Here is a 27,896-nt window from a genome sequence, read left to right on the forward strand (position 1 = left end):
ATCCTGGAGGAGCCGAATTCAAGATCAGCTTACGGAGAAATGTGACTTGCTCTGTGGGAGCCCTAGGTTGGTCAGATACAATTCAGAGACCAAGGTGGGGCTGGTGAGAGGAGGGCCTTGTGCCAGCTGCAATCCACACTCATGGGATGCTGTGGCTCAGTGTACACACCTGTTCAGGGAGTCATCATTGCAGAGACCGGAAGCAATCTGCATGAACCAGCAGGCGGAGAAGGCAGACTGAGAGACGCTCTCCTGTCTCCTGGGTCTGTAGGCCCCCAGTCAAGAGCATAATTTCCTGTAAGCCCTGATGTGACAGTTCCTACTATGTTCAAAACTGATGCTGCCAAGGCTGCCGCCTTCCCCTGGGTTCCCAAGAACCCTGGGCCAGTCCCAGGTAGGTAGAGGGCCTCTACTATTCACAGTGTCTGGGAGAGAAGAGCATCTCTTGTTCCATCACACCAATCATTCCTTCTTACCCCAGTCATTGAAGACAGGCTTTAAGCCAGAGGCACCCTAATATTCTCAGGGGCTCCCCTGTGTGGGAGAAAGAGCCCAGCCTGGCTCTTTCTCCCTCAGGTTTATTGCCCCACCCTGCTCTTAGCTCCTCATTAAACAGGTCTCTCACTAGCTTTAATGAGCCTGTCTGGGGACAGAGACACATGGGTGACACTCTTAATTATGCCTTTAATTGCTTCCCAGGGAGAGGATGAATAGGAAACCCCAATTTCTCTGTAGATGCTGGGGAGGTCAGCCAGAACTCAGCTCAAGAATTCCTTAAATGTCCAGAGAGAAAGCAGGGAGCCCTGCCCGGGCTATGCTTCTCTTTCTCAGAGCCACCCCAGGCTGTGGGGATATGGGCGTGAGGAAGGCAAGGGATAGGAGCCAGGACTGTGGGTGGAGGGGTCACCTGGTTCCCACACCCAGGGCAGACGCACCCTGACCTCATTTCCAGAGATGCACCCAGGGGAGGTGGTGAAGGAGCAGAGGCTGTCAATCAGCGATCTCCCATTCTATCTCTACTCCAGCATGCAGCTTTGGGGCAGCCTTGGTGGCCCTGCAGTCTCTTTATCCAGCGCCACTGGAATCCAGATCCCACCTGGCTGAGCACCTGGCTGAACCCAAAGCAAGCCATCTGGAAATCCATTCTAAAGACAAATGGTAGAAAAGGAAGGAGGCCCATTTATCTCAGCCCTCTGCCAAGGGCAATCCCGGGGTGGCAGTATCCTGCTTGCTTCCTGGGGGCACGAGGAAAGAGCAGCCCATCCCAGAAACACCTGGTTAGCCCCCGCCACAGGCTTCACCCACCCTGCAAGAGCAGCAGCCCTTCTACTGTGCAGAAAGGGCCAGGGGATTAGAAAGGCTCATGACATCTAAAAATCAACTGAGATGGGGGTTGGGAGGGCATCCTCTCAGAGGCAAGAGGGGCGGGTTTGGGACCAGGACACTGAACTAAGACACTCACCAGCCCCCTCCAATCCTAAACTAAGACACTCACCACACCACACCACACCCCCAGGAAGAAGAGTCAGACACTAGGAGTGCTAGGAGGAAATTTTAATGTTTTTTTACTGCTTTATCAATGTCATGGAAAAAAATTACAAAGTTTAGAGTCTAGAACCAACCATGTAGATTTAGAAGAGGGGTGTGTGTGTATGTGTGTGTGTGTGTGTGTGTGTGTGCTGCTGGCCAGAGGCACAGCTCTGTAGCTCTGCCAATGCCTACCTATGTAGGAGCACCAGTCAGGAGCCCAGTGAGCATTTCAGGGTCAGGATCTAGGAGGCCTCTGGAAGCAGAGCAGCCCATGGCTGGCCACCATCTGGCCAGACTCTGCTTGTAAGTTAGCTTGCTCTCTCCCCAGATTCCTACTGGCTATTCAAGACCAGGGAGTGGGTCTGCTGGCTCCCAGCACAGAAAAGCAATGAGCTACCAACCCCGGGGGCTCAGGCCTCTGACTCTACCTATGCTCTGGGTAGAGTTACAGGAGCTGAGCAAAACGGATTTCAGAAAAACAAGCAGCCAAGAGCGGCGGTGCACACTTGTGATACCAGCTCCGAGGGAAAGGGAGGCTTGCTATGAGCTTGAGGCCGACTTGGGCTACAGAGTGAGACTGTATCTCAAAAAGCCAAAAACAATCAAACAAACAAAGAAACAAAAACCCACTTTCATTTCCCTGGAATTCAAATCAAATACGGTCGGTCCCTGTTTTGTTTCGTGTTTTTGCTAAGCCTGGCCCATAGCCCAAGCAGAGGGCACTAACTAGCCAAAGCTCACACTCCGAGGAATAATGTATCATTTAAGCATCTAAGCATCGTATTCCAGAACTTTTCCTACACAGTCCTCCCCCTCCATTAACAGCTATGGAGGTGGGGGTTCAGGGACAAACACTGATGGCGGCTGCCCCGCCACAGTTCAACGCGGGCAGGGCCTGTACACCCAGACTCAGGTCAGATAACAGTCGCTCTGCCACCAAGACAGTTGCTATACTCCTGGTAGAGGACTTTGACAGTGCTCTACTCAGCTTTAAACATAGTAACAAGGAACAACACACCCAAGGGCATCGCCAGCCCCTTTCCTGTTCCTAGTGTCACCGAGGAAGGGCTCCTTCTTGAGAACCCAAGAAGCTGGGAGCTGGGGGTCCCTTCTCTGCCCCGCCCTGGCCTGGCCTTTTGGAAAGGCTGCATTTAGTGTAATAGTTGAGGCTGTCCCTTGCTCCAGCTGAACCCCAAAGAGCACCAGGCTTCCAGTGAGGGGCCAGGGGTGGAGGAGCTGCCCAAGCATGTGGGCGCCCCTGCCTCCTGCTGCATATGCCTCCTGGGTAGGCACCAGTCAAGGCGAACAAAAGGAAGCCAAGTGTCCATGACCTCGGAGAGATCCCACACCTGGCTGCCTGCCATTGCGGCAGCCACTCAAACTAACATCTGGCACCCATCTGAGGCCAGGCCGGAAGCAAGGAGCCCGGAAGAGAATCGGATCTGTCCCAGGCTGGTGCGGTAAGGAAGGTCAGGTCAGAGTCATGCCACCAGGCGCCAGTGCCCACGCTACTTCCCTGGCACCCCAGTCCCCGAGGTCCAGGGTCAACTCCAATGAGGCTCTTAGCTGCACCTACAGAGTAAGGTCAAAGGTCACAGAGAAGGCAGCTGCAGGGAAGAGATGCAGCCCAGAGCTGTGGAAGCTACTTTCAACTTTCTGTCCAGCCTCAAACTCGGATCTCATCTTCCTCCTCCTCATCCATGAAGGAGAATTCCTTGTCTGGTTGCCTTGGGGGAGCAGCTGCCGCCCTGTCTGGGCCTCTGAAAGCTGGGCTGCGCTCCTCAAGGACGCCTGAGGTGTAGCTGGACAGGGAGCTGCTGTCCCGAGTGGTGTGGCTGCCCACGCTGCGCGCTGAGCTGGGGCTGGGGGCTACCGCCACCCATCCGTCATCCTCCACAGTGTTGGGGGGCAGCATGGAGGCCTGGTCCCAGTTGGCCTTGCTTTCCTGTCTCCCTAGAGGAGGAACTACCTCCAGCATAGGGGGTGCCTGGACAGTGGCGCTGGGGCCTTCCTTGTCACGGTACCCGCCATCTTCCTCCTCCTCTTCTGAGCCCCACTGGTCCTTGTCCATGATGCTGAGGACGTCGCCCAGCATGGAGGGGCCCAGGTCGATGTGGAAGGACAGGATCGACTCAGCATGCTTCATCCCGTAGCTGACTCTGGGCATGATGGGTAGGTCCATCAGGTCCCCAAAGGCCCGCTCATCAAGAAGTGGGTCAGGTGAGTAGGAACCTGTGGCCCCATTCCGATGGGGACTCTTTGGGCCGCCACCTCTAGCATCTGCCTTCTTCACAGGGCTGGATGACAGACTCTTGGGCAGCTTGCTGGCGTCCTTCTCTGCGGCTTCCTTTTCATTGAGCTGAGGCAGGGACATGGCATTCTTGACAAACAGTGCCGAGTCCCGCAGGGAACCCAGCATGTCTCTCTGCTCCCGGTCCCCTCTGGTCACAGACTGCGAACGTTTACTGCCCCGGAACTTCCGGGACAGGAGGGTGAGTTTGGAAGATGAGGCCTGCTCATCCAGGGACTCATCATCAGCTTCCCTGGCCTTGTTGGTGAGGAAGGACGTGTCTCCAAAGGCATCCCCAGCCCGGCCCACATGCATGGTGTGGCGGAAGTCACCCAGCGGGGCACTGATCATCTCAGCTGTGAGGTCTGCGCGCGAGCGGCGCTTCGAGTTCACAGAACTGGACACCAGCTGCTTGAGAATGGGCATCGTGCTGGCTGCAGGGGAGCTGGGCACTCCCCAAGACAATAGGCAGGTGTGGGGTCAGATCCGAAGTCCAGCGAGTGCAAAGGGTAGACAGGGCAATCACAGGGCTGTAAGCAGAGAACAGGAGGCAAAGGGTTAGTATAGGCTGGTACCCACCAAAAAGCTAAAATGATATCCACGCACCAAAGGTCAGCCATTTAACCCCTGCTTTCCCATCAAAACTATTAGGGAAACCATCAGCAGTGAATTCCAAACTTCGTCATTTCTTCATCCACATCGCCTAAACATGGAAATTTAGGTATTATATTAGTATTTATAAGTTGAGCTTGAGTTTGGTACCAGAGACATTTTCTCTGAACCCTGAGAGGGAAATAATCCCCGCCCCCCCAAGCTGGGACATTGTTTGAACAAACCGCCTTACTCTGCAGTTATAGCCTGAAAGGTACTGAAGCAAGTAGGTTCCTGACAGCTAATCTGCAGGCAAGCTCCGAGAACTTCCTGTTGTCTAACTGGAATCCCTGTAGAGTAGAACACCTCAGCCTGAGTCAGAGAGAACGGAATGGGTAGGCCAAGCCCAAATGCTGTCCGTCACTTCCACACATGTAGGCAGCTGGCCAGCCTGGCTTTCCTTCTCAGTCAGAATTGGGATGGGTATGTAGGAATCCACAGGACCAGCTCAGCTCCCTGGCCTTCCAGCCCTCGTGGGGGTGTCACATACATGGAGACTCCTGCCTGTGACATCACTGTGAGGTCCCAAGCTCTGTGTAATAGGCTTTATCTCCCATCCTTTGGGGAAAACCCCTCCTGGTTTATTATTAGGGCCGATGACTCCATTTTGGGATGCGCAGGACCCTGGGGGGACTAACGAGAAACCCAGAGGACAACACAGGGAGATGTCAGGGCAGGATGGAGAGAGGCAGGTATAAGAATTTACTAAGTATTGTAGGCAGTGGGTGAGAGATGGGGCTGGGTTCCCGGGTGTCTGTCCCCTCCTCATCCTGCTGACAGCTAGAGAGCCTCATCTTACCCAGACCTACCTACCCCATGTGCAGAGCTGCATCTTACCCAGACCCACCTACCCCCACCTATCCTACCTACCCCACCTACCCCACGTGCAGAGCTCAGACACAGGGGCCTGGGAGGCTTGGGCTGCTTCTGCTGCCGCGCACTAAGCCACCACAGACCACCAGTCCCTGATGGCTGCTTAGCTGGTCTTCCTGGCTTTTCTCATACTCTTGTTCTTGCTTGCTTTTTGTTGGTTTTTTGTTTGTTTGTTTGTTTGTTTTTTGGAGACAGGGTTTCTCTGTGTAGCCCTGGCAGTCTTAGAACTCACTCTGTAGACCAGGCTGGCCTGGAACTCAGAAATCCACCCGCCTCTTCCTCCCAAGTGCTAGGATTAAAGGCATGCGCCACCACCGCCCAGCTTGTTCTTGCTTTCTTAGCTAAATAACAATCAACACTGTCCTCCCACCCCCAAAGAACTCTGACCACAAGTCCACAAGTGACACTCTCTTCCCTGTGAACCTCCCAGGACCGTCCCTGCTGTTGGCCTTGATGTCACTGCCAGCCAGCCAGCCACCCTTCCCTTGCTCTCTCCCTCCACTCTTGGGTTGATGCAAGGGCATCCTCTTCCAACACGTGCCATCCGGTGCCACCAACATCCTCAGCCAGGACAATGGTGTTCCAAGAAAGCCTCACACCCAGGGCTAGTCCACCAGGCCACCTGCTTCTTACAGCACCTCCTGGCAGGCACCTGTTAAATCATTCTGTCCCTGCCAGCTGGATGCCAACCTCCCTGCTAGGCTATGGGCTTCCAGACGGTTCTAACAGGTCTCAGTTCTAAATCCTGTCCAGCACCATGTGCCACAAAGCTGGACCTCAAACACTCATTTAAAGTGTGGCCAGTCCTCAAGCTGCTCCAGTCCCTCAGTATCTCTCCCCTTCTGCCTTCATGTCAGTTCCTTTCAGCCCATAGCATAGCCTTTGGGCTCCTGGCTTGACTGCTCTATTCCCTCTGACTCTTTCCCTACATTCTATAATTCCACATCAAACAGCCACCATCCAGTCTGATGACCAGTCCCACCAGAGAGAGTGGATGCCCCAACCACCCCAAAGCAATCACCCTGCTGGTCTCAGGGCAAACACCAAGGGGAGCCAGGGAGAACCCCAAGCCAAATGTTGAGGGTCTTTAGCCTAAAATATAAAAGGGCCGGAGAGATGGCTCAGTGGGTAAAATGTGCACCACTCAGGTGCGAGGACTGAGTCCCAGACATCTGCATCCCAGCAGTCCTACAGAGACAATCCACATGCTCGAAGGCCAGCTAGCCTGGCCTCCACCGTGATTAACAAGAGGCCCTGTCTGGAACAAGGTGAGAGGTAGGCCTTTAACCTCCACACACACTGTGCTGTGCTGTGTATTTCTTTTTGTTTTGGTTTTTCGAGACAGGGTTTCTCTGTGTAGCCCTGGCTGTCCTGGAACTCACTCTGTAGACCAGGCTGGTGGTGCATGCCTTTAATCCCAGCACTTGGGAGGCAGAGGCAGGTGGATTTCTGAGTTTGAGGCCAGCCTGGTCTATACAGAGAAACCCTGTCTCGAAAAACAAACAAACAAACAAACAAACAGACAGACAGAGGAGGGTGTTGTATCTGGAGTTGCAGTTGTGAGCCACTATGTAAGTCCTGGAAATCAAACCTGGGTCCTCTAGAAGAATAGCCAGTGCTCTTAACTACTGGGCCATCCCTCCAGCTCCCCGCTTCCTAATTAAAAAGAAAAGAAAAACAAAACAAAAAGACAAAAACAAAAAAAAAAAAAAAAAGGAAAAGAGAAAGCGAAGGAGGCCTGGTCTGTCATCCAGGTGTGATCCTGGGGATCCAGGAGGGTGAGACTGATTGGAGCTCCTCGCACATGGGCTGCTGGAGGGACACCAGGCTGCTCTTCCATCTTATAGGAGAGAGAGCACGCGGGACCACTGAAGAACTGACTCAGTCTCAGCTGGATGCATACCCCAGTGAGCCATGCCAGCCCGGGGCAGTCACCTCTGAGACTTTCTTCTGATTCTGGGTCCTTAACTAGAGCGCTGCTCACTGTCACTATGGAGTGCCCTCTCTACCCAGGGAAGGAGACAACCTTCCATATTCTAAAAACAGTCCTATTATTCTAGTATGGCCTGAGGATGCTCGGGGCCAATCAAAACATTTTTTTAACTTCGGGTGGTGTTGGCTGAGTGCTACATTGAACATTCATAGAAGCCCTGGTCTCTGTTGTTAGACACCAACAGCATCCATTCCCCGCATCCTCCACTCATAGCATCCCAGATGGCCAGGGCACTCATTCTCCATATTCTCTGGGAGGCGAAACTGAGAAATGCTTTCCTAGGGTAAGCTCACATGAAACAGAAAACAGAGGCCGGAGGGGCACCCAAGATCATACCGACTTGTGAAAAGGCTTCACAGGAAGTCTAGGAATCCCCCTCAAAACCTTGGGAGCTTGCCCATACTGCTCATTATAAAGAAAAGGAAGATGGGCAGTGGTAGCACACACCTTTAATCCCAGCACCTGGGAGGCAGAGGCAGGCAGGTTTCTGAGTTCAAGGCCAGCCTGGTCTACAGAGTGAGTTCCAGGACAGCCAGGGCTATACAGAGAAACCCTGTCTCGAAAAACCAAAAACCAAAACCAAACCAAACCAAACCAAAACAAAACAAAACAAAAGGAAGAGGAACCACAGGCTCAGCAGCCCAGGATTCTTCAGAAGTGTCCTCATGGCCACCCATGGCCACCCAGATGGACCAAGGACCCAGACCATGACACTTAGAAGGAAGGGTAATTGCTGGGCAGTGGTGGCGCTCGCCTTTAATCCCAGCACTTGGGAGGCAGAGGCAGGCGGATTTCTGAGTTCCAGGCCAGCCTGGTCTACAGAGTGAATTCCAGGACACCAGGGCTACACAGAGAAACCCTGTCTCGAAAAACAAAAAAAAATAAAAAAATAAAAGAAGAAAGGGTAATCCATCATCATCCTGTCAGCGACCTCCACCCCAGCACTACTTTGCCAGTAGAGCTATAAAAAAAATGGGGACAGTAGTAGGGACACGCAGTGACAATCACTATGGCACTCCACATTCGTGCATGCTATCCTTGATCAGACCTCATGCCCTTCCCCCTCTGCCTCCTGAAGAACAGTGACAGGTCCACGCAATGACACCTACTTCCTGTGATCTTACTCCTGAGGCTGGGTATGGGATGCACGGCTTGTGATTAACCATTTCTAATATCCAGCAAGAGAGCTTAGATAGAGTCCCCAGTTCTCCCACTATCCATTAGGCTGGGTGAGCAGAGACTTCCTCTGATGTCTCAAGAGTTTGCATACAGTGACACAGAGCTCACAGCAGGTTGCAAGGTCAATGAAAACTCAGCCAGAAAAGTTGTTTGAGGTTGTTGGCTTCAAGGGCCCCAAGCATCAGTGAGTCCCCTAAGCTTCTAACAGACAAGGGTTTGGGACAGAGGAGATGGTCAGGGACATTAGAGGGAAGCAGAGGGTGAGGGTCTTATATATAGGTGGAAGCTGGCCTGCCTGGAGCAGGCAGTGGAGGCCTCCAGCTTACTGCTGAAAGGAATCCAACCACAGGGACTGTGGCTTTGGGAGGAGTGTTGCTAAACACCATGAGTCACCCCAGGGGGAAGTGCCTAAAACAGGCGGCCTCATGAGGCCAGGTGGACATCCCACCCCAGAGGCCACATCCCACTTTCCTGGGTCAGCAGCTTGCAAGTTGGAGGGTACCAGCACCTTCCCCTAAGGCACTGTCAACAAGCCCTGCCACCAACCCCACACACAGTCCAGACTCTGTCACCACCCTCCTGGCAAGATGAGCGGTGAACAATACCTCCCGAGATTGGCCAGCAGACTGACAAACAGGTCGGACTACATCAATGTATCGCACTCCAAATGCCCAGGCAGTGGCCTGTCCCTGGCATCTCTGCCTTAGGCAGGAGCCAGAGCCTCGCTCTCCTCAGACAGCCAGGCAGGCAGGCCTCTCGCTCTGCGGCTGACCGGAGGCTCACCCCAGTCAGCATACAGAGTTACGCATGCTTCGTCTACCACTGCCAAGGGCAGCCACACCCAGTCAGTCCTTCCGTGGTCCTTCGTCTTGAGACCAGCACTAGGCAATGTGGCTGGACAGAAGAAGGCATTGGACTCGTGGAAACTTTGGCCACTAGTTCAGACTGGCTGTAAGCGGTTTCATTTACCATTTACTCATGCATTCAGTTACTGTGATATTGTAGACCCCCACAGTATCCACATACAGCCAGCCACACCTCTGTGCTTGCAAGGGTCCCTTCTATATGGGAAGATTCAGCCAGCCACTTCTGCAGGGGGGGAATTCTATAGCTCTACAAGACATGCACAGATGTTTCTCTTATGATTTATTGTAAGCAAGATAGCTCAGCTCTGCCTACCGACCACTCATACTGTGTTGTGTGTACAAGGAACCCAGAGCCTACTTGAAGGACACAGGAAGACATTTCAGGTTATATGCAAACCATGCAGTTTTAGACAAAGGACTCTGGGACAAATATCTGGGATGTGGGAATCTGAAAGGGTCCCAGAAGCAATCATTATGAATACTGAGGGAGGCCGTGAAAACAGAACATCACCATTCCCAAGGTACATGCTGATGTAGAGCTGGAGGTGAAAAGAGCCACGAGCAACCAGGACGCAGCTGTGCCAAACCCTGGCTGGCAGAAAACACACGACATTTCTGGGGTGGGAACATGTTTGTAGTATTTAAGGGATAGAACAAAAAATCCCCATGGTCAGAAGACAGGCCGGGTGAGGGGTGTGTGTGTGTCTGTGTGTCTGTGTGTGTGTCTGCATGTTGGAATGTAAACCAACAACCTTGGGAAGTTTCTGGTAGCAGCTGACTTGGAAGCCATGGGGGAGGGGGAACAGAAATCCAGTCAAGATATTATTTTCTGGAGTTTGGGGCAAGGAGGAAACAAGACATGAGTGTGGCTGGGGAGGACACAGGGGAACACATCCTGGGAGGGTTTCAGAGTTGTGGCCAATAGAAGTTGAGATGTTCCCAGTGGCAGATCAAAGGGCAGCCTCGACGGAGACTCCATGGATCCCTTCCCAGAGCTGAGTCACACATACCTCCTTCCACAGGGCCTACACTGCTCCTGCCCCTAGGCAGGACTTGACTTTGTCCAAGTGTCCAGTGGTAATACTTTTTACATCAGGACAGGAAGACCAGCCTGCTGTAGGCTACATCAATCCCAGAAGCTACCGCTTCGTCTTTTGACAGCAGAGAAAGAGCTGGTATTTTCTGGAATACTCACTAGCCTTTAAGGAGCTTTAAAAACGTTGCAAGGTGCTAAGGGCAGCGGAGGGGCAGCCAAGCTATGGCAGCCTAGACACACTGTTAGGAAGAGGAGGAGTTCTAAGAGGTGTGCACTGGGATGAAAGATGCAGGAAACTCTGGTATATCTGAAAGTCTGCTGTTTATACAAGGAACTTGGGGTGTACTGGTTTAAGATACCCCCTGGCCTGAACAGCCACAATTCCAACACATAAAAGCCAGAGACAGAACCATGAACAATGATCAAGACCCCCCCACTTCTCATCCTACGACAAACATCTCAAAAGTACCTGGGTAGGGTAAGGAATCAGGTTCTGAGAGATGGGAATGCCATATTAGGAAACTCAGCCCAGACTACCGGATGAAGCTATGGTTAATTCCCTCTCCTGGTCACTGCTAAAACAGTGATGCAGTGTGCAAAGTGTGGAGGAGCCATGGAAAAACACCCTCCTAAAGTACCCTAATGTGTATGTATGTGTGCACAATTCTCTTTTTTAAAAAAAGATTTATTTATTATATTTAAGTACACTGTAGCTGTCTTAAGACACTCCAGAAGAGGGCAACAGATCCCATTACAGATGGTTGTGAGCCACCATGTAGTTGCTGGGATTTGAACTCAGGACCTTCAGAAGAGCAGTCAGTGCTTTTAACCGCTGAGCCACCTCTTCAGCCCGTGTGCACAATTCTTGTTTTTTTTTTTTTTTTTTTTTTTTGAGACAGGGTCTCACTATATAGTTCTGGCTGTTCTAGAACTCACTCTATAGACCAGACTGGCTTTGAACTCACAGATCTGACTGCCTCTGCCTCCCATCTGTTATAACAAAAGGTGAGTGCTAACCATGTTGGCACAGGGTCCCTATAGGTTATGTGAAAACTGCCTACCATGCAGTCATTAATTAAGTTTTAGTTTTTGTCTTTTAAGAAAATAAAATCAGAGTTCGAGGCTAGCCTGTTCTATAGAGTGAGTTCCAGGGCAGCTAGGGCTACACAGAGAAACCTTGTCTCGAAAACCCAAATAAATAAATAAAATCTATAGATGGTCAGCCTCTAATCTGTGGATTCTCCATCTATCAAAAGAAAAGTTCTCAGAAACAGGCTGGGGAGAACTCAGTGGAGTAGGTAAAGCTACTACAGGATCCGAGTTCAATCACACAGAGTTGGGAAAATCCTGGGGGTTCCCTGGTCAGCCAGCTTTAGTGAGAGATCCTATCTTCTAACGTAAGGTGGGGGCTGAGCGATGGCTTAGCAGTTAATAGCACTGGCTGGGTCTGATTTCTAGCACCCACATGGTGGCTCTGTTAGTCCCAGGGCACCCAATCTGGTCTCTGCAGGCACTGGGCATGCATATAGTACATGTACAAACTAACCATGCACACAAAACACATATACATATAAAATAAATACATTTAAAAACAATTTTTAAAAAAGTAACATGCAAGACTGGAAGGATGGCCCAGTTGGTAAAGCACCCGCTCTACAACCTAGCAACAGGAATGAAGCCCCTGTAACCCTAGGAAACAAGAAGGAGAACCCACTTCACCAAGTTGTCTTCTGACCTCTACTCACTCACTATGACAAGTACATGTCCCCTCCACCCAGGCAACCATCATGTACTAATACACTAATAGTAAGTATTGCTCTCTAGACTCTACCCGCATGAGCAGGCAGGTGAAGCACCTCCAACCACTACACACAAACACTGACTGTGTACAACCCCACCCCATCTTCATTCCCTAAACAACCTAATGCAACTGTTTTCATAGCATCTGCATCACACTGGAGTGTGGGACTCTAGAGATTAAAGTGCCCCGGGGGATAGACATGCACACGTTCCATTGTGTTGTCTCCAAGGGTCTTGAGCACCTGTGGATATTGGTGTCCCGGGGGACCTGGAACCAATCCATTGTAGACACTAATGGACAGCTGTGATGGCTCTGGAATGTCCTTCCCACACACCAGTGGATCGTCACGTAGCCTAGGGGTAGGAGTGGGTGTTGAAATGTGGCGGCCTAAGGTCACAGAGATGATCCAACCCAGTGGCTTGGACAAGGCTTTTCCTTGGGGGGCCAGGGGGGACAGTGAGGGATAAGGAGAGGTGACTTGCCAAAGGTCATGCACGAAGTCTGTGAGGGGCCCAGATCTCCTCTGCCAATCTGAAAGTTTTCCCCCAAGTCACACCTATAGTCGCATCACTGCCAAGGCTGACGTCAGACATCTCTTGCCCAATGTAAGAGCCAGAAAAGGAGGTCAGGAGGAACAAGGGTGTGCGGGGTTTCAGGGGGGTGAGGGAGTCAGGGATGGGACACATTTCACAAGGCAGAGAGAGTCACAGCACCTAGATCCAAGAACTACTTACATCCTAATGACCTCAGGACAGGATGGCCAAGGGGCGCCCACAACTGTGGGAGAGCTGAGGAGCTGAGGCAGGGGAACAGCAAGTTCAAGACCTGCCTGGGCCACAATTCAGCCTCCTCCACATCTGCAAACAGAACTAGTGGAACTGTGTCAAAGGAGGAGAAATCCCAAATGCATGGATATTCATCACCAAACCCTTAGCCAGCACAGGCTGGGACAGGCTGGGAGAGAACCAGATACTTGGCAGTAAGGGGCGGGCTGAGAAAATGAGGAAGCTTGAGGTCTTCGGACTGTCAGGAAACCATGATGGGTGGGATGGGGTGGGGTGTCTGTCCTAAGGCCATGCAGCCTCATGGGACAGTTCCCCAAGCAGGCAGTAGCACGTGGGCAAAGGGGACACACAGTCGTCACAGTGACACACAGATACACATTCATTGAAATGGACAGAGAAAAAACAAGATATGAGGCTGGACTCAAGAGAAAAACTGGCTAAGGCTAGGTGTGGGGTGCAGCGTGGGGTGTGCCTGCCTTTAATCCCAGCATTTGCAGGCAGAGGTAAGTGGCTCTGAGTTTGAGGCTGGCCTGGTCTACACAGTGAGATCCTGCCTTTAAAAAAAAAAAAAAAGGTTCCCTGGAGTGGCAAGGGCTGTGGGGTGCAGGGAGGGTGCGTGTTCCTCTGCATGTGTGTGTTTATTATGCATGTGTGCCATGGCTCACTAACAGAGGACAACTTAAAGGGGCCAGTTCTCTTCTTCCCCCACCTATGACCCAGAGATGCAGGGGTTTTCTTGAGCTTGCTAGCAGGTGCCTCCCCCCACCTTTTATTTTTTTATTATTTTTTAAAGATTTATTTATTTTTATTTACATGGGTACACTATAGCTATCTTCAGACACATCAGAAGAGTGCATCAGACTCCACTACAGATGGTTGTGAGGCACCATATGGTTGCTGGGATTTGAATTCAGGACCTCTGGAAGAGCAGTCAGTGCTCTTACCCGCTGAGCCATCTCTCCAGCCCCACCCTTTATAAACAGGGCTTCTAGGGACCAATCTCAGGTCCTCATCCTTCTCCATTACCAACTGAACTACTTCCCCTGCCTCTATCCTCGCTGAAAGTTCCCTTTAATGTGGTGAAGCTGCTTTTAATAATAATAATAATAAATCCCAAAGCATCAAAGGCTTAAGGAAGACTTTAATTTCAAAACAGCTTAAAACTCTCCAGTTGTCAGGGCTCAACATCTACAAGAACAAGACATCAGCCAGGGCTAGCCCGGCTCTGAGCATTCACAGGCTCTCTCCCACTGACATCTGTCCCTCCTCCCTCCCCCAGGCCACCCCCAAGAGTCCCGTTTTATGCTAAGTGTCCGGGAGATTAAGAGTGGACAATCTACAGAGATCTGAATGCTGGAGAGAAGGCTCAGCAGGTTAAGAACACTGAGGGCCTAGGTTCAATTCCTGGCATCTGCTCTGTAATTTCAGTCCGGGGAGATCTAATGCTCTCTTCTGGGCTCTATAGCACTGACTGAACTTATATACGTGCACACAAAACACCCATACACATAAAATAAAAGCAAGATAAATCTGTGATTATAGACCCACGGTCCTGTGCCAGATTAAATAGACTCATTCCCAGATCTGTATAGCCTGATCACCTGTCCCCCCCCCCACCCCCCACTTCTCACCCCCAGAAAGGGAACACTAGCAGCTGCTTCCTGGTGCTCAAGCCTTCTTAGCCAAGCAGGTGACTCGTAACAACCACTCCTACCCTACAGAGACTGGCCTTCAGCCAGTGTCACTGGAGCTTTGAGCTGGAAGTCAGCCACCCACAGGACAGTGGGATCCAGTCAAGAGATACTCCAGACAGGTGAAAGCCTGGTTTCTGCTCCTCCCACAGTCCCAGCTTGGCCGCCCCAATACTGTGAGCCAAGAGGGAAAACAGGAAAGGGCAGGGTCAGTCAAGGTGCTCCCTTCAACTGACCATGTACAGAAAAGTTATGGCTGCCAACTATTCCCCTTCACTGGGTTTCCTGTGTGTCTAGCATGGGGCTGGGAGGACAGACACATACTCTTATGCACCTTAAAGCAACCATGCAGGAGGCTCTCATGAGCATGTCTATTTTACAGGAAGGGGATTTGCGGCTCCAGCAGATTACATTTCCTCCCTCCCTCCCATAGCTTCTGAACTGACTGGAGCCCATCTCTGGCAAAGCTTGCTGCAGTATGGTTGGAGGGACTGAGAAGCTTGGGCCTAGGAAGGCTGATCCCCTGAACATGATTGGGACCAGAATCCACATTACCAACTCCCTGATTAGAGATTCATCTCTAGGGACAGCTGAACTCGATGCCTCCCAAAGCTCTACAGAGTCCTACAGGTCCTACAGAGAAGCCGGGCAGTGGTGGTGCACGCCTTTAATCCCAGCACTTGGGAGGCAGAGACAGGTGGATTTCTGAGTTCGAGGCCACGAGGCCAGCCTGGTCTACAGAGTGAGTTCCAAGACAGCCAGGGCTATACAGAGAAACACTGTCTCGAAAAGCCAAAACAAAAACAAAAACAAAAAACAAGTCCTACAGAGAAGGCAGTGGAAAGGATCCGTGAGAACTCCAAGCGAGGCATCCCCTGGGTACTTAGGAATGAGGTCAGCACAAGGCCTAGTTTCAAATCTTTCTCAAGGAAGTCCCGATCCAGTGTTGAGCCTCGACCTTTCCAGATCCCAAAGAAGAAGATCAGAATCTTGACCCAAGACAGCTCTTTAATTCTTAGATCTGGGCATTTACTCCACCTTTCCCAGAGGCCAGCCAAGCCCTGCCAATACTGCCCAAGCCCTGCCAGGGCACATCCTACTTCCCAGAGATAAACATCCTTTCTTTGATGGACTCTTCCTGGGAGGGAAAGTGACTGTGGCCCCAGACATCATCACTTGGTGCTTCCCACAGCTGTGTAGGGATGGATGTCACCAAGAAATCCCTGCTTTCGGGGACTGGAGGTACGGGGATGGGGTAGCAGGATGCTGGAGATGGGTGGGGAGCAGAGACCCAGCAGCATATATACGTGTATGTGTGTATGTGTTTGTGTGTGTGTGTTTAAAGTTTTTATATTTTATTAGCCAAGTGGTAGCAGTGCACGCCTTTAATTCCAGCACTTGGGAGGCAGAGGCAGGTGGATTTCTGAGTTCGAGGCCAGCCTGGTCTACAGAGTGAGTTCCAGGACAACAGCCAGAGTTACACAGAGAAACCTTGTCTCAAAAAAAAAAAAGTTTTATTTATTTATGTTTGTGTGTCTGCAATTATGTACAGAAGCCCAGACACTGAAGTTACAGGCAATTTCGAGCTACCTGATAGGGGTAATAGGAACTGAACTTGGGCCCACCACCAGACAACCAAGTGCTCTTAACCCCTGGGCCATCTCTTCAGCCTCAGGTTATTAATATTCTACACCTGGCATCCAGTACAATGGCCCCTGGCTTCATGTGACGTGGCTCCTGAGATATTAAATGCCTCATACGGAGCCTGAGAAGGCGGCTCAGTTAGCAAAGTACTCACTATACAAGCATGAGGTCCTGAGTTTAGATTTGCCAGCACCTCTGAGCCCAGCAGAGTAGCACATGCCTGTAATCACATTACAGGGTGAGGGAGACAAGAAAGTTCCCTGTGTCAGATGGGTGAGCTCCAGGTTCAGTGAGAGACCCTGTCTCAAAAGATAAAGCAGAAGGGCTGGAAAGATGGTCAAGGGGCCAGGTAGTGGTGGCACATGCCTTTAATCTCAGCACTTGGGAGGCAGAGACAGGCGGATTTCTGAGTTCGAGGCCAGCCTGGTCTACAGAATGAGTTCCAGAACAGCCAGGGCTACACAGAGAAACCCTGTCTGGAAAAACAAAACAACAACAACAAAAAAGATGGACAAGGGGGCTAAGAGGACCTACGTTCAGTTTTCAGCAACCATAGCAGCAGCTCACCCCTTCCTGTAATTCCAGCTCCAGGGGATTCAATGTCTCTGACATCCATGGGCACCTGCACTATGCACACGTGTGCATACACATACACACACACACACTCACACACTTATAGTAAAAGTATAACAAAACATACTTCTTCTATGGGGCAGTACAAATTTAGATATTTCCCCCTTGTTACACAGGCAGGACTTTGCATTACAGATGAGGAATAAAGCCAGTCATTGTTCCTTCTGGGACTGAAGGCACTCATGCGCTTGTAAATCATACGGCCATGTCAAACACCATCGCTAACACCCTGAGCTTCCATCCATCCAGTCTGTCACAAATGTTTTATTCTTTCATTGGGACTCTATAACTTCTATTTTTCCATAACTATGTCAGCTTGTAATTATTTCTACAAGACTGGTGGGGGAAAAAATAACTTCTGTTTCCCACTGCCATTCTGTTTTGAGGATGCCCTGCCACATTACAGCCCCAGCAGCACGGGGGTGTGGGGGGTGTCGTCCAACTTTAGGCACTTGCCTGCCTTCCCTGTGTTTGTCTCTCGCTGTCTCTGTCTCCCTTTGTGGGTATGTGCACAGGATTGGGTGGGCGTGGTTTCTCTGTGTAGCCTTGGAACTCACTCTGTAGATCAGGCTGGCTTTGAACTCAGAGATCACCTTGCCTCAGCCTCCCTAGTGCTGGGATTAAAGACATGCACTACCACCACCACCACCATCACCACCACCACCACCACCACCACCACCACCACCTGGTTTCCCTGTTTCCTCTGAGACAGGGTCTTACTGTGTAACCCTGACTGGCCTCGAACTTACTAAAGACAGGGCCCTCATCAAACTTTTAGCTATCCTCCTGCCTCTGCCTCCAACTGCTACACACCAGGGTTTTGCCAACCTGAAACTCTAAAATACAAACATAACCTCTCCTTCCGAATGTGCAGTGTGCATTTGATTACTAAGAATTGAGTGTTATTTAAAAAACGTATTATTGCCACACACACCTGCTTCTTGGAAACTGCTCGTTGAAGCTTTTGCCCATTGGCAGGAGGGGCTTCCCAGTTTTCCAATAGACTTGCTTGATATCTTTAAATCCTAGTGCTATTCTGCAAATATTTTGGCAAATTTGGCATATGCCTGTTTGCATTATGGTGATTCACATGTTGCCAAGTGTCTCATTTGTATGTGGTCCAAGATGTTTTCTGTCTTTTGGCTTTCCTCTCACCAATCAAAGATTTCTATTCCCCAAGTTGTGGGCTGGGGGGTAGGGGGGATGGGTGCTTAAAGTATGGGAAACACAGGGTAAGCTACTCACAGGAAAACAAAACAAAACCCCCCAAAGAAATGCAGCAAAGTGCAGCTGTCCGGGTGACCTCTACCACGTGTGACCTCTACCACTGCGTTACTAAAAGGGGGACACAGAGACCAGGAGCATCAAGTGCCAGGCCTGGAGCCACTGGCCCCTGGTCCCGACTACTCAGGGTGAGGAGGAGGATCCCAGGTCAAGAGAGTCTCGTTTATGTGGTAAATTCAAGGTAAACCTAGGCAATGCAGCCAAGAGCCCCTTTCAACACTGAGTTAGCGGCGGACTGCTCACCTCGTCTGTGCTAGGCCCTAGATTTTCATCCCTAGTAACAAACATGCATTAGTAGTAAATAGTATTATCTAAAATATAAACATAACACAAATAACAGCAAAATAAACACAGAAGCAGTAAGTTAGCTAGGCTTGGTGGCTCACACCTGTATTCTCGGCACAGGGGAAAGGCTATGCAGGAGGACTGAGGCAATATGGCTACACAGTAAGCTCTAGGCTAGCTTGAGCTACAAGAGCAGGATACTGCCTGTTTTGCTCGTTGGTTTGTTTTTTAAACCCAGTTGTGGTGGCAGATCTTCATGCTTTGGTCACAGCTCGGTTCTACATGATGAGTTCCAGGCCAGCCAGAGTTCAAAAGTGAGAGCTTGTCTCAAACAACAACAACAACAACAAAACACCAGAAACAGATGTGGAGAGAGAGGAGCACTGGCTTCCCAGCACCCACACTGTAGCTCACAGCCATCTGTAACTCCTGCTCTAAGGGGATCTCATGTTCTCTTCGGGCTACCTTGGGCACTGCACACACACAGTGCACGGACTGTATGTGTAGGCAAAACACTCATAGAATAACAAAACTAGGAAAAACCTAACAGCAACAAAGAACAATAATTTTCCTGAACTCTTATGAGAACCAGCCTTGTAAAATGGGCGGAAAGCAACCAAAGATGCCTTTACTAGATATGAACTCCTTCCTGATCCTGGGCAGTTGTGGCCGGCTTCCACTGAGCTTTCTTCTTCCTTACTCTGCTTCTTTCTGAGGCAGATCTGGAGTCTTACTGGCAGAGCAGGTTTTGAGTATCCAGCAAGAAGAGCCCAAGCTTATTTCTTCCCCCTCAAGTCATCCTGAGGGGGCTGTTCTAGTCTATTTACTCTTCCATGTGTATCTCAGAGTAAGGAAGGGCTGGGCATCATACACCGCTCATCCTGGCCCCTGGAGAGCTAGGACAGAAGGAATCCAAGTTCCAGTTGGCTTGGGCTACAAAACAAAAGCCTACCTCAAAAGCCTAGAGGGAAGGGGAGAGAAAAATCTTGTCCTGTCTGCAACTATTGTCGTTACTGAACGGGACACTACAGCAGACATGAAGCACACTGGCTTGTGCCTGGCATCCACAGTGACATCCTAAACCTAGTTACCTGGATGGTTGCCACCAGCCAGGAGGGGACACCAAGTCCTCAGGTTGTGGTTAGTGAGGGTTGGGAAACTTTTTTTTTTCCCTAACTCAATGTATTTTAAAGGCTGGGCGGTGGCGGCGTACGCCTTTAATCCCAGCACTTGGGAGGCAGAGGCAGGTGGATTTCTGAGTTCAAGGCCAGCCTGGTCTACAGAATGAGTTCCAGGACAGCCAGGGCTACACAGAGAAACCCTGTCTCGAAAAACCAAAAATATAAAAAAAAAATTAAAAAAAAAGAAAGAAAAGTATTTTAAATTTAAATAGGATGTTTGGTTCCTTTACAGAAAAACTTCAGAGTGTTGGGAAAACCTGTGTGAATTTGTAAGTGTCTACAAATTTTATGAAATCCAAACATTGATCAAATATTTATAAAGTCTGGCATCCAGACTGTAGTGTACTATTTAGTGTGAGACACATGATGGATGATGAAGCTTTTGTATCTTAAAGAACAATAATTTCTGTACATTTACTTAGGTACTTACTTGAGATGGGGCCTTACTAGGTAGCCATGGCTGGTCTAGAACACACTATGTAGACCAGGCTGGCCTTGAACTCACCAGAGGTGAGTGCTCTGCCTCTGCCTGCCAAGTGCTAGAATTAAAGGTGGCATATGCCTTTCCATTTTGTCTACTTCTCTTTTGTGTGTGTGTGTGTCTGTGTATGTGTGCCTATGTGTCTGTGTGTGTATGTCTATGTGTGCATATGTATGTCTGTGTATATGTGCCTATGTGTCTGTGTGTATATGTATGTGTGTGTGTCTTGTGTATGTGTCTGTGTGTATGTGTGTATGTGTGTGTGTCTTGTGTATGTGCCTGTGTCTATGTATGTTTGTGTGCACCCACTCATGCATACATCCCTACAGAGACTAGAAGATGGAGTTAGATTCCCCTGGAGTTAAAGTTACAGGCATTTGTAAATTGCCTGGCTTGGGTGTTAGCAACCAACCTGAGGTGAGGTCCTCTCAAAAAGTAGCAAGCATTCCTAACTTCTGAGCCATTTCCCAAGCCCCTCCACTGAAAATTTTCAACAACTATGTGGATATAGCAATATTTCGGGTGTATGGAGTTAATATGAAAATCTACCTTTAAGAAAAAAAAAATAATAAGACTAGCCGGGCTGTGGTGGCGCACACCTTTAATCCCAGCACTTGGGAGGCAGAGGCAGGCGGATTTCTGAGTTCGAGGCCAGCCTGGTCTACAGAGTGAGTTCCAGGACAGCCAGGGCTACACAGAGAAACCCTGTCTCGGAAAAAAATAAAAAATAAAAAAAAAAGACTATCAGAAAAATTAACATTAAACTGGACAGTGGTGATGCCTACCTTAAATCCAAGCACTGAGCACTGTGGGCTAAAGGCTAGCCTGGTCTACAGAGTAAGCTCCAGGGCTAAACAAGAAACCCTGTCTCCAAAACCCAAAACAAACAAAAAGCTTATAGAACAGTTATGTGTCTCACTGGCCTTCTATTTCTTATTGGGGCAAGCGGCAGTCAGACTTAGAGATGGAGGTCAGGGCTTCATACATGCCAATAAGCCTGTGTCCTAGCACTGAGCTGCCCTCGGCTCCTAGCATTATGCTATTAACAGCACTGCCCTATGGCTACTGTCATCAACTGTCATGTTCTCCAGTGGATTCACAAACAGTCTCCATTATCTCCAATATAGATTCCTGCCTCCACCAGCCTGGGAGTACTGGCATCGATTTGCTGTGTGCTGCCACGCCCCCACTCAAATTTGCAATCCTTAACAGTGTCTAAGACTACACAGTTCCTCGGCCTGAGCCAGGCTGACAAGTGGGGAGACACAGGATGTCTGGGTAATCTACCCCTTTGCGGGAGTCTTCTGGAAAGATATCTCCCAAAGTTGACCCTGATCAACATCCTGGCATTTAGGATGTGAGATGCTCCCTAGCCTCAGGCAGAGGGCCAGACCCTGCACCAGGTGGTCCTCTCCCCAGGCCGGGGGTCCTAAGAAGTATGAAGCAGAGCAGACACTCCAGGCCCTAGATGCCAGATGTTCTTGCTAAACGGCTTTCAGAACTGAAGGTTCAAATGCCAGTGTCTGACAGTTTTTATCTTGGGTCCTTTGCCCAGCAATACCATATAGCATGGATCAACACCATAGTCTCCATCTTGAAGATGAGAAAGCCGGAGAGGTTTAAAGAGCCCATGAGTCCCCCTGGCCACACAGCTCCTAGGGACAGAGCTGAGAGGAGAATCTAGAGGAGTGTGATGCTGGACTCTGAGGGTTTCCACTCCGCTGTAAAGCACATCGGAGGTGACAGGGGATTCATCAAGCCTCGAAGGGGTGATGAGGGCTGCAGGAGCCAATCGCCCACAGGAAGCCCACTGCTTCATAGACTGTGACCTTCTTAAAGATGTCCCCAAGACCCATGAGATGGCTCACATCTGTAAAGGCACTTGTCACCAGGCTTGACCGCCTGAGCTCAGCCTGTCGAAAAGCAGAAAACAGAACACACAAGGGTATCTGTCTTCTGACCTTACTGTGACCAACGTGCACGCGCACGTTGTATGTGTGTATGTGTGTGTGTGTGTGTATGTGTGTGTGTGTGTGCATGTGTGTGTGTATGTGCATGTGCGTGTATGTGCATGTGTATGTGTATATGTGCGTGTGCATGTGTATGTCATGTGTGTGTGTATGTGCATGCGCGCGCGTGTGTGTGTGTGTGTGTGTGTGTGTGTGTGTGTGTGTGTGTGTGTAAAAGAATTATTTTAAAATATCTCTGGGGCTAGAGAGCAGAGTTAAGAGTATTTGTTTGCTCTCATGGAGAGGATCTGAGTTCTGTTCCAGCACGCACACAAAGGCTCACAACTGTTTCTCACTCTAGTTCCATGGGATCTGGCTCCTGCTGAAGGCGTTCACACATGGTGAACATTCATGCAGGCTAACACTGATACACATATATAAAAATAAATATATATTTAAAAAAAATCTCCCCAGCCTGGGTACTCCATTTTCTACCAACCCAGAGAAAATTGATTTAATTCTGGGAAACAGAAGTGGGTGGGGAATGCTTCCTTCCAGGAGCCCTTGAGAGCTGGGAATTACCTCAATCTTGTCCAGTATCCATCTCTATCCTCAGTCCAGAACCCTCTGGCTTGAGCCAGGGGAAGGAAGCCAGCAAGGGGGGGTGGGGGGAGTGAAGGAAAAGGGTTCCCTCACCCTCCCCCATCTCCTGCCCATAAGGGAAGAGAAAGGAGCCAGGGTCCGGGAGAGACCGGAAACGACAACTGACCAAGGAGCCAAAACGACGAACAAATAATGACCCAAGGACATCCGGCAGCTTCACTTGTTGACAGGGTCCTTCCTGGAAACGTGGGCTTCCAGGAGTCAGCCACCCAACCCAAGTCACCACAGGCGATAACAGAGGGTGTCTAGTGGGGCAAGCTGCTCAGGTCTGAAAGTGGCTCTGCTGCTGGTCAGCGGGGCTTCTACTCCTGGTCTCAAATCAGAAGGAGCTGGCTGCGCTTGAAACCAGATCCATCCGTGAGGCCTGGCTTAGTTTCACTTTGCTTCTCCTAGGAACCACTTTTTAGCTGAGAGGCAAACACAAGGGTACTCCTGGGACTCCAGAGAAAACCCCTAAGCAGGATGGCAGATCTTCCAACCTGGCTTTGCTGGGACATGGAATAATGGGAGTTAAGAGCCAGAGTCCCCAGATCATAATCGGGCTCACTATGCCTCAGTTTCCCCATAGCTTTCAAAGCCATCTACATTAAGGTGAAGATGTAAGCTTACACACACACACACACACACACACACACACACACACGTCTTCTGTACAACTCTGCAAGAGGTGGCACTACTCAACAGATACGAAGGCAACCCTGAGATGTGCCCTCAGCCGCTACCCCACATCTACAGAGCATGCGCAGTGACACTCGGGCTAATTTCAAACAGGATCCACCGGCAGCCCTGAACACACCTGAGCAAACCCAACCCCATAGGCTCCAGGGTGCTGCGTAAAGCTGTCCCCTGAAGCCAAGGTACAGAGTCTGTCCTAGCTTAGCACTGCTACCCTGCAGGGGGTCATGAGGCAGCCCTGCCTGGGACGTCCTTCTCCTTCACCTTTGACCTTTAGTGATGCAGGATGGAAAGGGCCAGCTCTTCTCAAACAGAACTTGAGCTCCTTATGATTTCAGTTCAATAAGGACTGGGAGAAACACTCTCATTCCTCCCCAGGCTAAGGGTAAGGACGAGACAAGGCTGGCGAAGACCCTGGGTGCTACCAGCAGCAATGCACAGAACCTCAAAGGAGACAGATGTGCCAGACCCCCGGAGAGAGAGAGCAGCCTGCTCTCTGCAGCTCCCAGATTCTCCTGGGAGTCTCCACACAGGGCCCCACTGGCCTCTCTACTCTAAGCTCTCCCTCTCCACCTCTAATAAAGCTTTAACTCCACAGACAGAGCGGGAGGCCAGCAGAGGATCCCCTCTCTGGTGCTTCAGGGCCTGAACAACATTCCAAAGGAAGGAGAGGGTCCTAACAGAATGGGAATTTGGGGTAGGGGTGCGGATGCAAGCAGAACAGAGAGGATGGGGATGGGGCGAAGTGCCGACATCAGACCTAGCTTCTTTTGTCACATCTAGGAAGATCTCAAACTGGAGTCCCTGGACTGGGTTCAGGTATTGAGAGAAGACAGGGGAAAAGAGAACCCAGGGACGGGAGGGAGCTGTGGTGGCTTCAGCTGCCATCATGCACTACCCTGAAAACCAAGACAGGGGATGGTGGCCCAAGCAGCTGTGACAGAACATGGAAGACATGCAAGAGTCTCTTGCCCTGTCTCTGGGATTAAGGGCAGGGGTGTGCATAATGACACCCGCAAACTGTTTCCGCCTCAGACCAAAATGGGAGAGCCTGCCTCAGTTTGAAAAGGTTAGGTAGAGACCACCAGTCTCTAAAGGAGGCTCCACATGCCAGCAATGCTCCCCCTCACCTGCCAGCAGCGCCGGGGTGCAGGGAGGGGCTCTAGTGTTCCTCATCTGGAAGGAAGCCCAAGCCCGAGGCTCCAGGAGGCCCACTGTAAGCTGGGGCTTCATCAGTGTCAGGAGTAGGAATGTGGGCGGCTAGTGGCTGAACTTTCTCCACCAGGCAAGTCAAGCAGGGCTACTTTTAGCCACTCTCCTGTCCCTCCCTCAGTGACTGTCCCAGGCACATCAGAAGTATTAGCTGGCATCAGCTGTCCAGGTCCTTCTGCTACCACATAAAGTGTGCCCTGGCTCTGGGACTTGGTCCTTTCTCCCACGGCTAAGGGGAAGCTTCTAGTCCTTAGGTCAGGAGACCTAACCATAGCTCAGGTCCATGCTCAACTGCCAGGATGAGATTGCTCAACCCCTCTCTCCACTCCCTGGCCTTATCGCTGGCATCAACCCAACCCCTCTGTTCTTCTGAGGGACAGAGTCCTCCCTCCCTCAACAGAGGCAAGCGCCCAAGTGTCTGTGGGCTGAGATGGTGGGATGAATGGCCCAACCGGAACAGCTGGAGCTGCTACTCCGAGGCCATCCAGGATGCTGGCTTGCAGAGCCCCCTCCTCTGCCAATCCCATCCAAACTTCTAGGGAAGCAGGAGGCAGGGATAAAGGGAAAGAGGAAGAGAAGGAGACACCAACATCAAACACCATGCCTGCCACAGCTGGAGAAATCAGGTGGGGGGAGGAGTCCTGAACCACAAGCAACACAGGCCCTCCAGGAAAAAGCTCGGAAGGGTCTAGGATCCCTTTACAGGTCATCAAGAGACCACCCCTGGGGCCACTGCTTTATGGAGGAACCCCCCCCCCTTTGCTTGCAACTTCCTGCTGGGAAGCTTGGATTGTCAGTTTCAAAAGACCGTTGGGCGCACACACAGGATTGGAACAAGAACGTGAAAGCAGGCATGTGTGAGCCACACAGACTGAAGAGGGGAAAGGAGGGCTCAAAAGAGAGGGAGACAGAAGCCCCAGAAAATGGAAGAAATCCTCAAAGGAACAGCATGAGCATACAGACAGATCATGAGCAGTCGGTACCTCAAGTGAGCAAGGGATCCTATGAACCTCGAGAAGTTACCAGAGGGGCCAAGACACCCCCACACCAATACGCGTTGGGAGCATCCAAGCTCCTTAAGCCCCTGCTAAGACGGGTCACCAGGAGCTCTGAGAAGCTCCCCTCCCGTATCTCCCAAGGTTCCACATAGTGGGAAAGAGTTGAGGGGCAAAGTCCCCGTTCACCGTGGAGATAAACCACATTAATCAGTAGTCACATACAGGCAGCTGATCAGGGCTGGTAGCACATGGTCCTCCCACAGTCAGCCCTGTAGCAGCTCCCTAACATGAACTCTAGTGGATGCCCCATTATTGCCAACTGCCCTTGGGTTGCCCAGAGGCCTGGCTCTGCTCCAGCACACGCCCCCCCCTCCCCGCCCAATTCTGGGAGAAACTTGTAGCTGAGTTCCCCACGCTGTGGGCCCTGTTCTTTGTTCTTTAAAATTCACTCCATCCCACTGGTGGTCCCCCCTCCTCCAGCCTAGCCTCAGAAAGGGGCGGGAGAAGCTGCTGCAGGCGTTACTGGAAACCCGGACCCGGCAAAGAAGTTGCAAGGCAGAGGCCCCCTGCCAGGGGCCTCTCATTGTTTATGCTCCCCAGATCTCTGGTCCAGATGGTTGCTGGGGGTAAGGATGAAAAGTGTCCCAACCGCTCTAGCAAGAATGGACAAGAGGTTTCAAAGTAAAGACACCCACAAGGGCTCTTTCCTCATTCAACGGCTCAACTACCTGGGCAAAGAATGGGAGCTGTCGGCCCAGGGAGGGACGTGGGAGCCGCTCAGATTGCAAGAGGTGAGACTGTTGAAGGGGGGTGAGGGGGGAACAAGTTCCCAGCCAAGAAGAAAAGAGAAAGCATTGTATTTCCTTTTCATTCTCCCTGGGAGAAAAAGAAAACTTCCGAAGCCCAGGCCGCAGTATGTCATTGGGCAAACACAAGGAACCTGGTTTGAGTTAACAGAGAGAGAGAGCCCTTCCCCCCGCAGGCACACACGCAAGTCCTACGACGGTCTTTTCCCAGGAAGCTCAACCGCCATCCACCCCGCCAGTCTGGGACACTCACCCACAGCAACCAAGGGACCCCCAACGGGCAAAGGCAGCTCCAGCAGGCGACGCCACAGACACGGGAGGGCAGATTTGTTCCTCCGGCTGGGGGCGCTCCAGGAATGGGGAGGAGCCAGAAAGCAGGATCTCAGCTTCAACGTCCCAAGCGAGCGGTTAAATCATTAACCAACCGCTACCTACTCACCCCTGAACAAGCCTCGAGCACCACGCTCGGGGCGTACCGGGCGCGCGCGCAGGTCCCGCGGAAAGCCTCGTCCCAGGTTTCTAAGGGACGGCCGGCTCGGCCCAGCCCCACCCGGCCTGCGCCTCTTGCGGCCTTGGTCTCCAAGTCTTCCGAGGAAGGCGGGCGGGGCGGGAGAGGGAAGGGCTCGTGCGGGCGGGGAATATTTTGCTCGTTAGGCTATAGCCTTCAGCCGGCTCCTGCCCTCCTTTCTCCCGGGTCGGGCGACACCGGGTGGCGCCTACTGCAGCGTGTTGTACGAGCCGGAGAGCCCGCGTACACCCCTTGGCCACTACCGACGAACTAGGCTGTTATTCATGGAGAAGTCTGTGCGCACACGCCCCCCTCGGGGCGACCGCAACGATTGTTGTGTGCCTGCCCACGGCAACACACACCCCATTCCTGCGCGAGGGGGTGGACCTTTAAAACCTGCCCACTTACCCCATCCTGAACAGTCCCCGTGGCCAGATCGGAGCGTCCTGGCGACGCTGAGCCCTGTTGTTAACCCCTCCTCCGCAAACGATTTTCTGGGACACGGTATGTGGCTCTGGGTCTCGTCCCAGCCACGCTGGGCACAGAGGGGTGTGTGTGTGTGTGTGTGTGTGTGTGTGTGTACGTACGCGCGCCCTGCTCCTGGGTCCCCGTCTTCCCACCCCTGGGTCTTTCTACCTTCTCCACGTCACCAGGGGTCTCGAGCCTACCCAGGCCTCACGCGACCGCAGGGCCACAAACCGATGCTCGTCGCCTACCTCGGCCCCCAGCTCCTCGAGCGCGGACCAGGTGCGTCTGTGCGCTCCCCTCTGTGTGCTTGGCGCCTCCGCAAGGCTGGCGACCCATGGCAGCGCCGGCGTTTGTTTCCTCTGGCTCCCCAGGCTCCGAGTGTGCTAGAAGCTGGGACACTCCCCTCCCAGGCTC

The 27,896-nt window shown here is 51.4% G+C and overlaps 1 protein-coding gene across 4 annotated transcripts; it reads right to left on the bottom strand.

Moving 5' to 3' along the window:
• Positions 1 to 1,537: 1,537 nt before the first annotated feature.
• Positions 1,538 to 27,896, bottom strand: Cdc42ep4 (CDC42 effector protein 4). 4 transcript variants are annotated; one of them, XM_031352346.1, is made up of 2 exons: positions 27,731 to 27,896; positions 1,538 to 4,350 (listed from the first exon to the last, which is right to left on the bottom strand). In XM_031352346.1, exon 2 carries the CDS (start codon positions 4,244 to 4,246, stop codon positions 3,197 to 3,199), a length of 1,050 nt encoding a protein of 349 aa, XP_031208206.1. In that variant the 5' UTR covers positions 4,247 to 4,350; positions 27,731 to 27,896; the 3' UTR covers positions 1,538 to 3,196. The 4 variants fall into 4 exon arrangements, with proteins under 4 accessions (XP_031208206.1, XP_031208207.1, XP_031208209.1 ...); XM_031352347.1 differs by lacking the exon at positions 27,731 to 27,896 and adding an exon at positions 26,760 to 27,374; XM_031352349.1 differs by lacking the exon at positions 27,731 to 27,896 and adding an exon at positions 27,423 to 27,571 and having other exon boundaries at positions 1,638 to 4,350.

This window comes from Mastomys coucha, unplaced genomic scaffold, assembly GCF_008632895.1.
Source record: "Mastomys coucha isolate ucsf_1 unplaced genomic scaffold, UCSF_Mcou_1 pScaffold5, whole genome shotgun sequence".
Taxonomy (NCBI): Eukaryota; Metazoa; Chordata; class Mammalia; order Rodentia; family Muridae; genus Mastomys; species Mastomys coucha.

Excerpts from the sequence above, each read along its gene's own strand:
- Cdc42ep4 (XM_031352346.1), bottom strand. The coding sequence starts at position 4,246 with ATGCCCATTCTCAAGCAGCTGGTGTCCAGTTCTGTGAACTCGAAGCGC.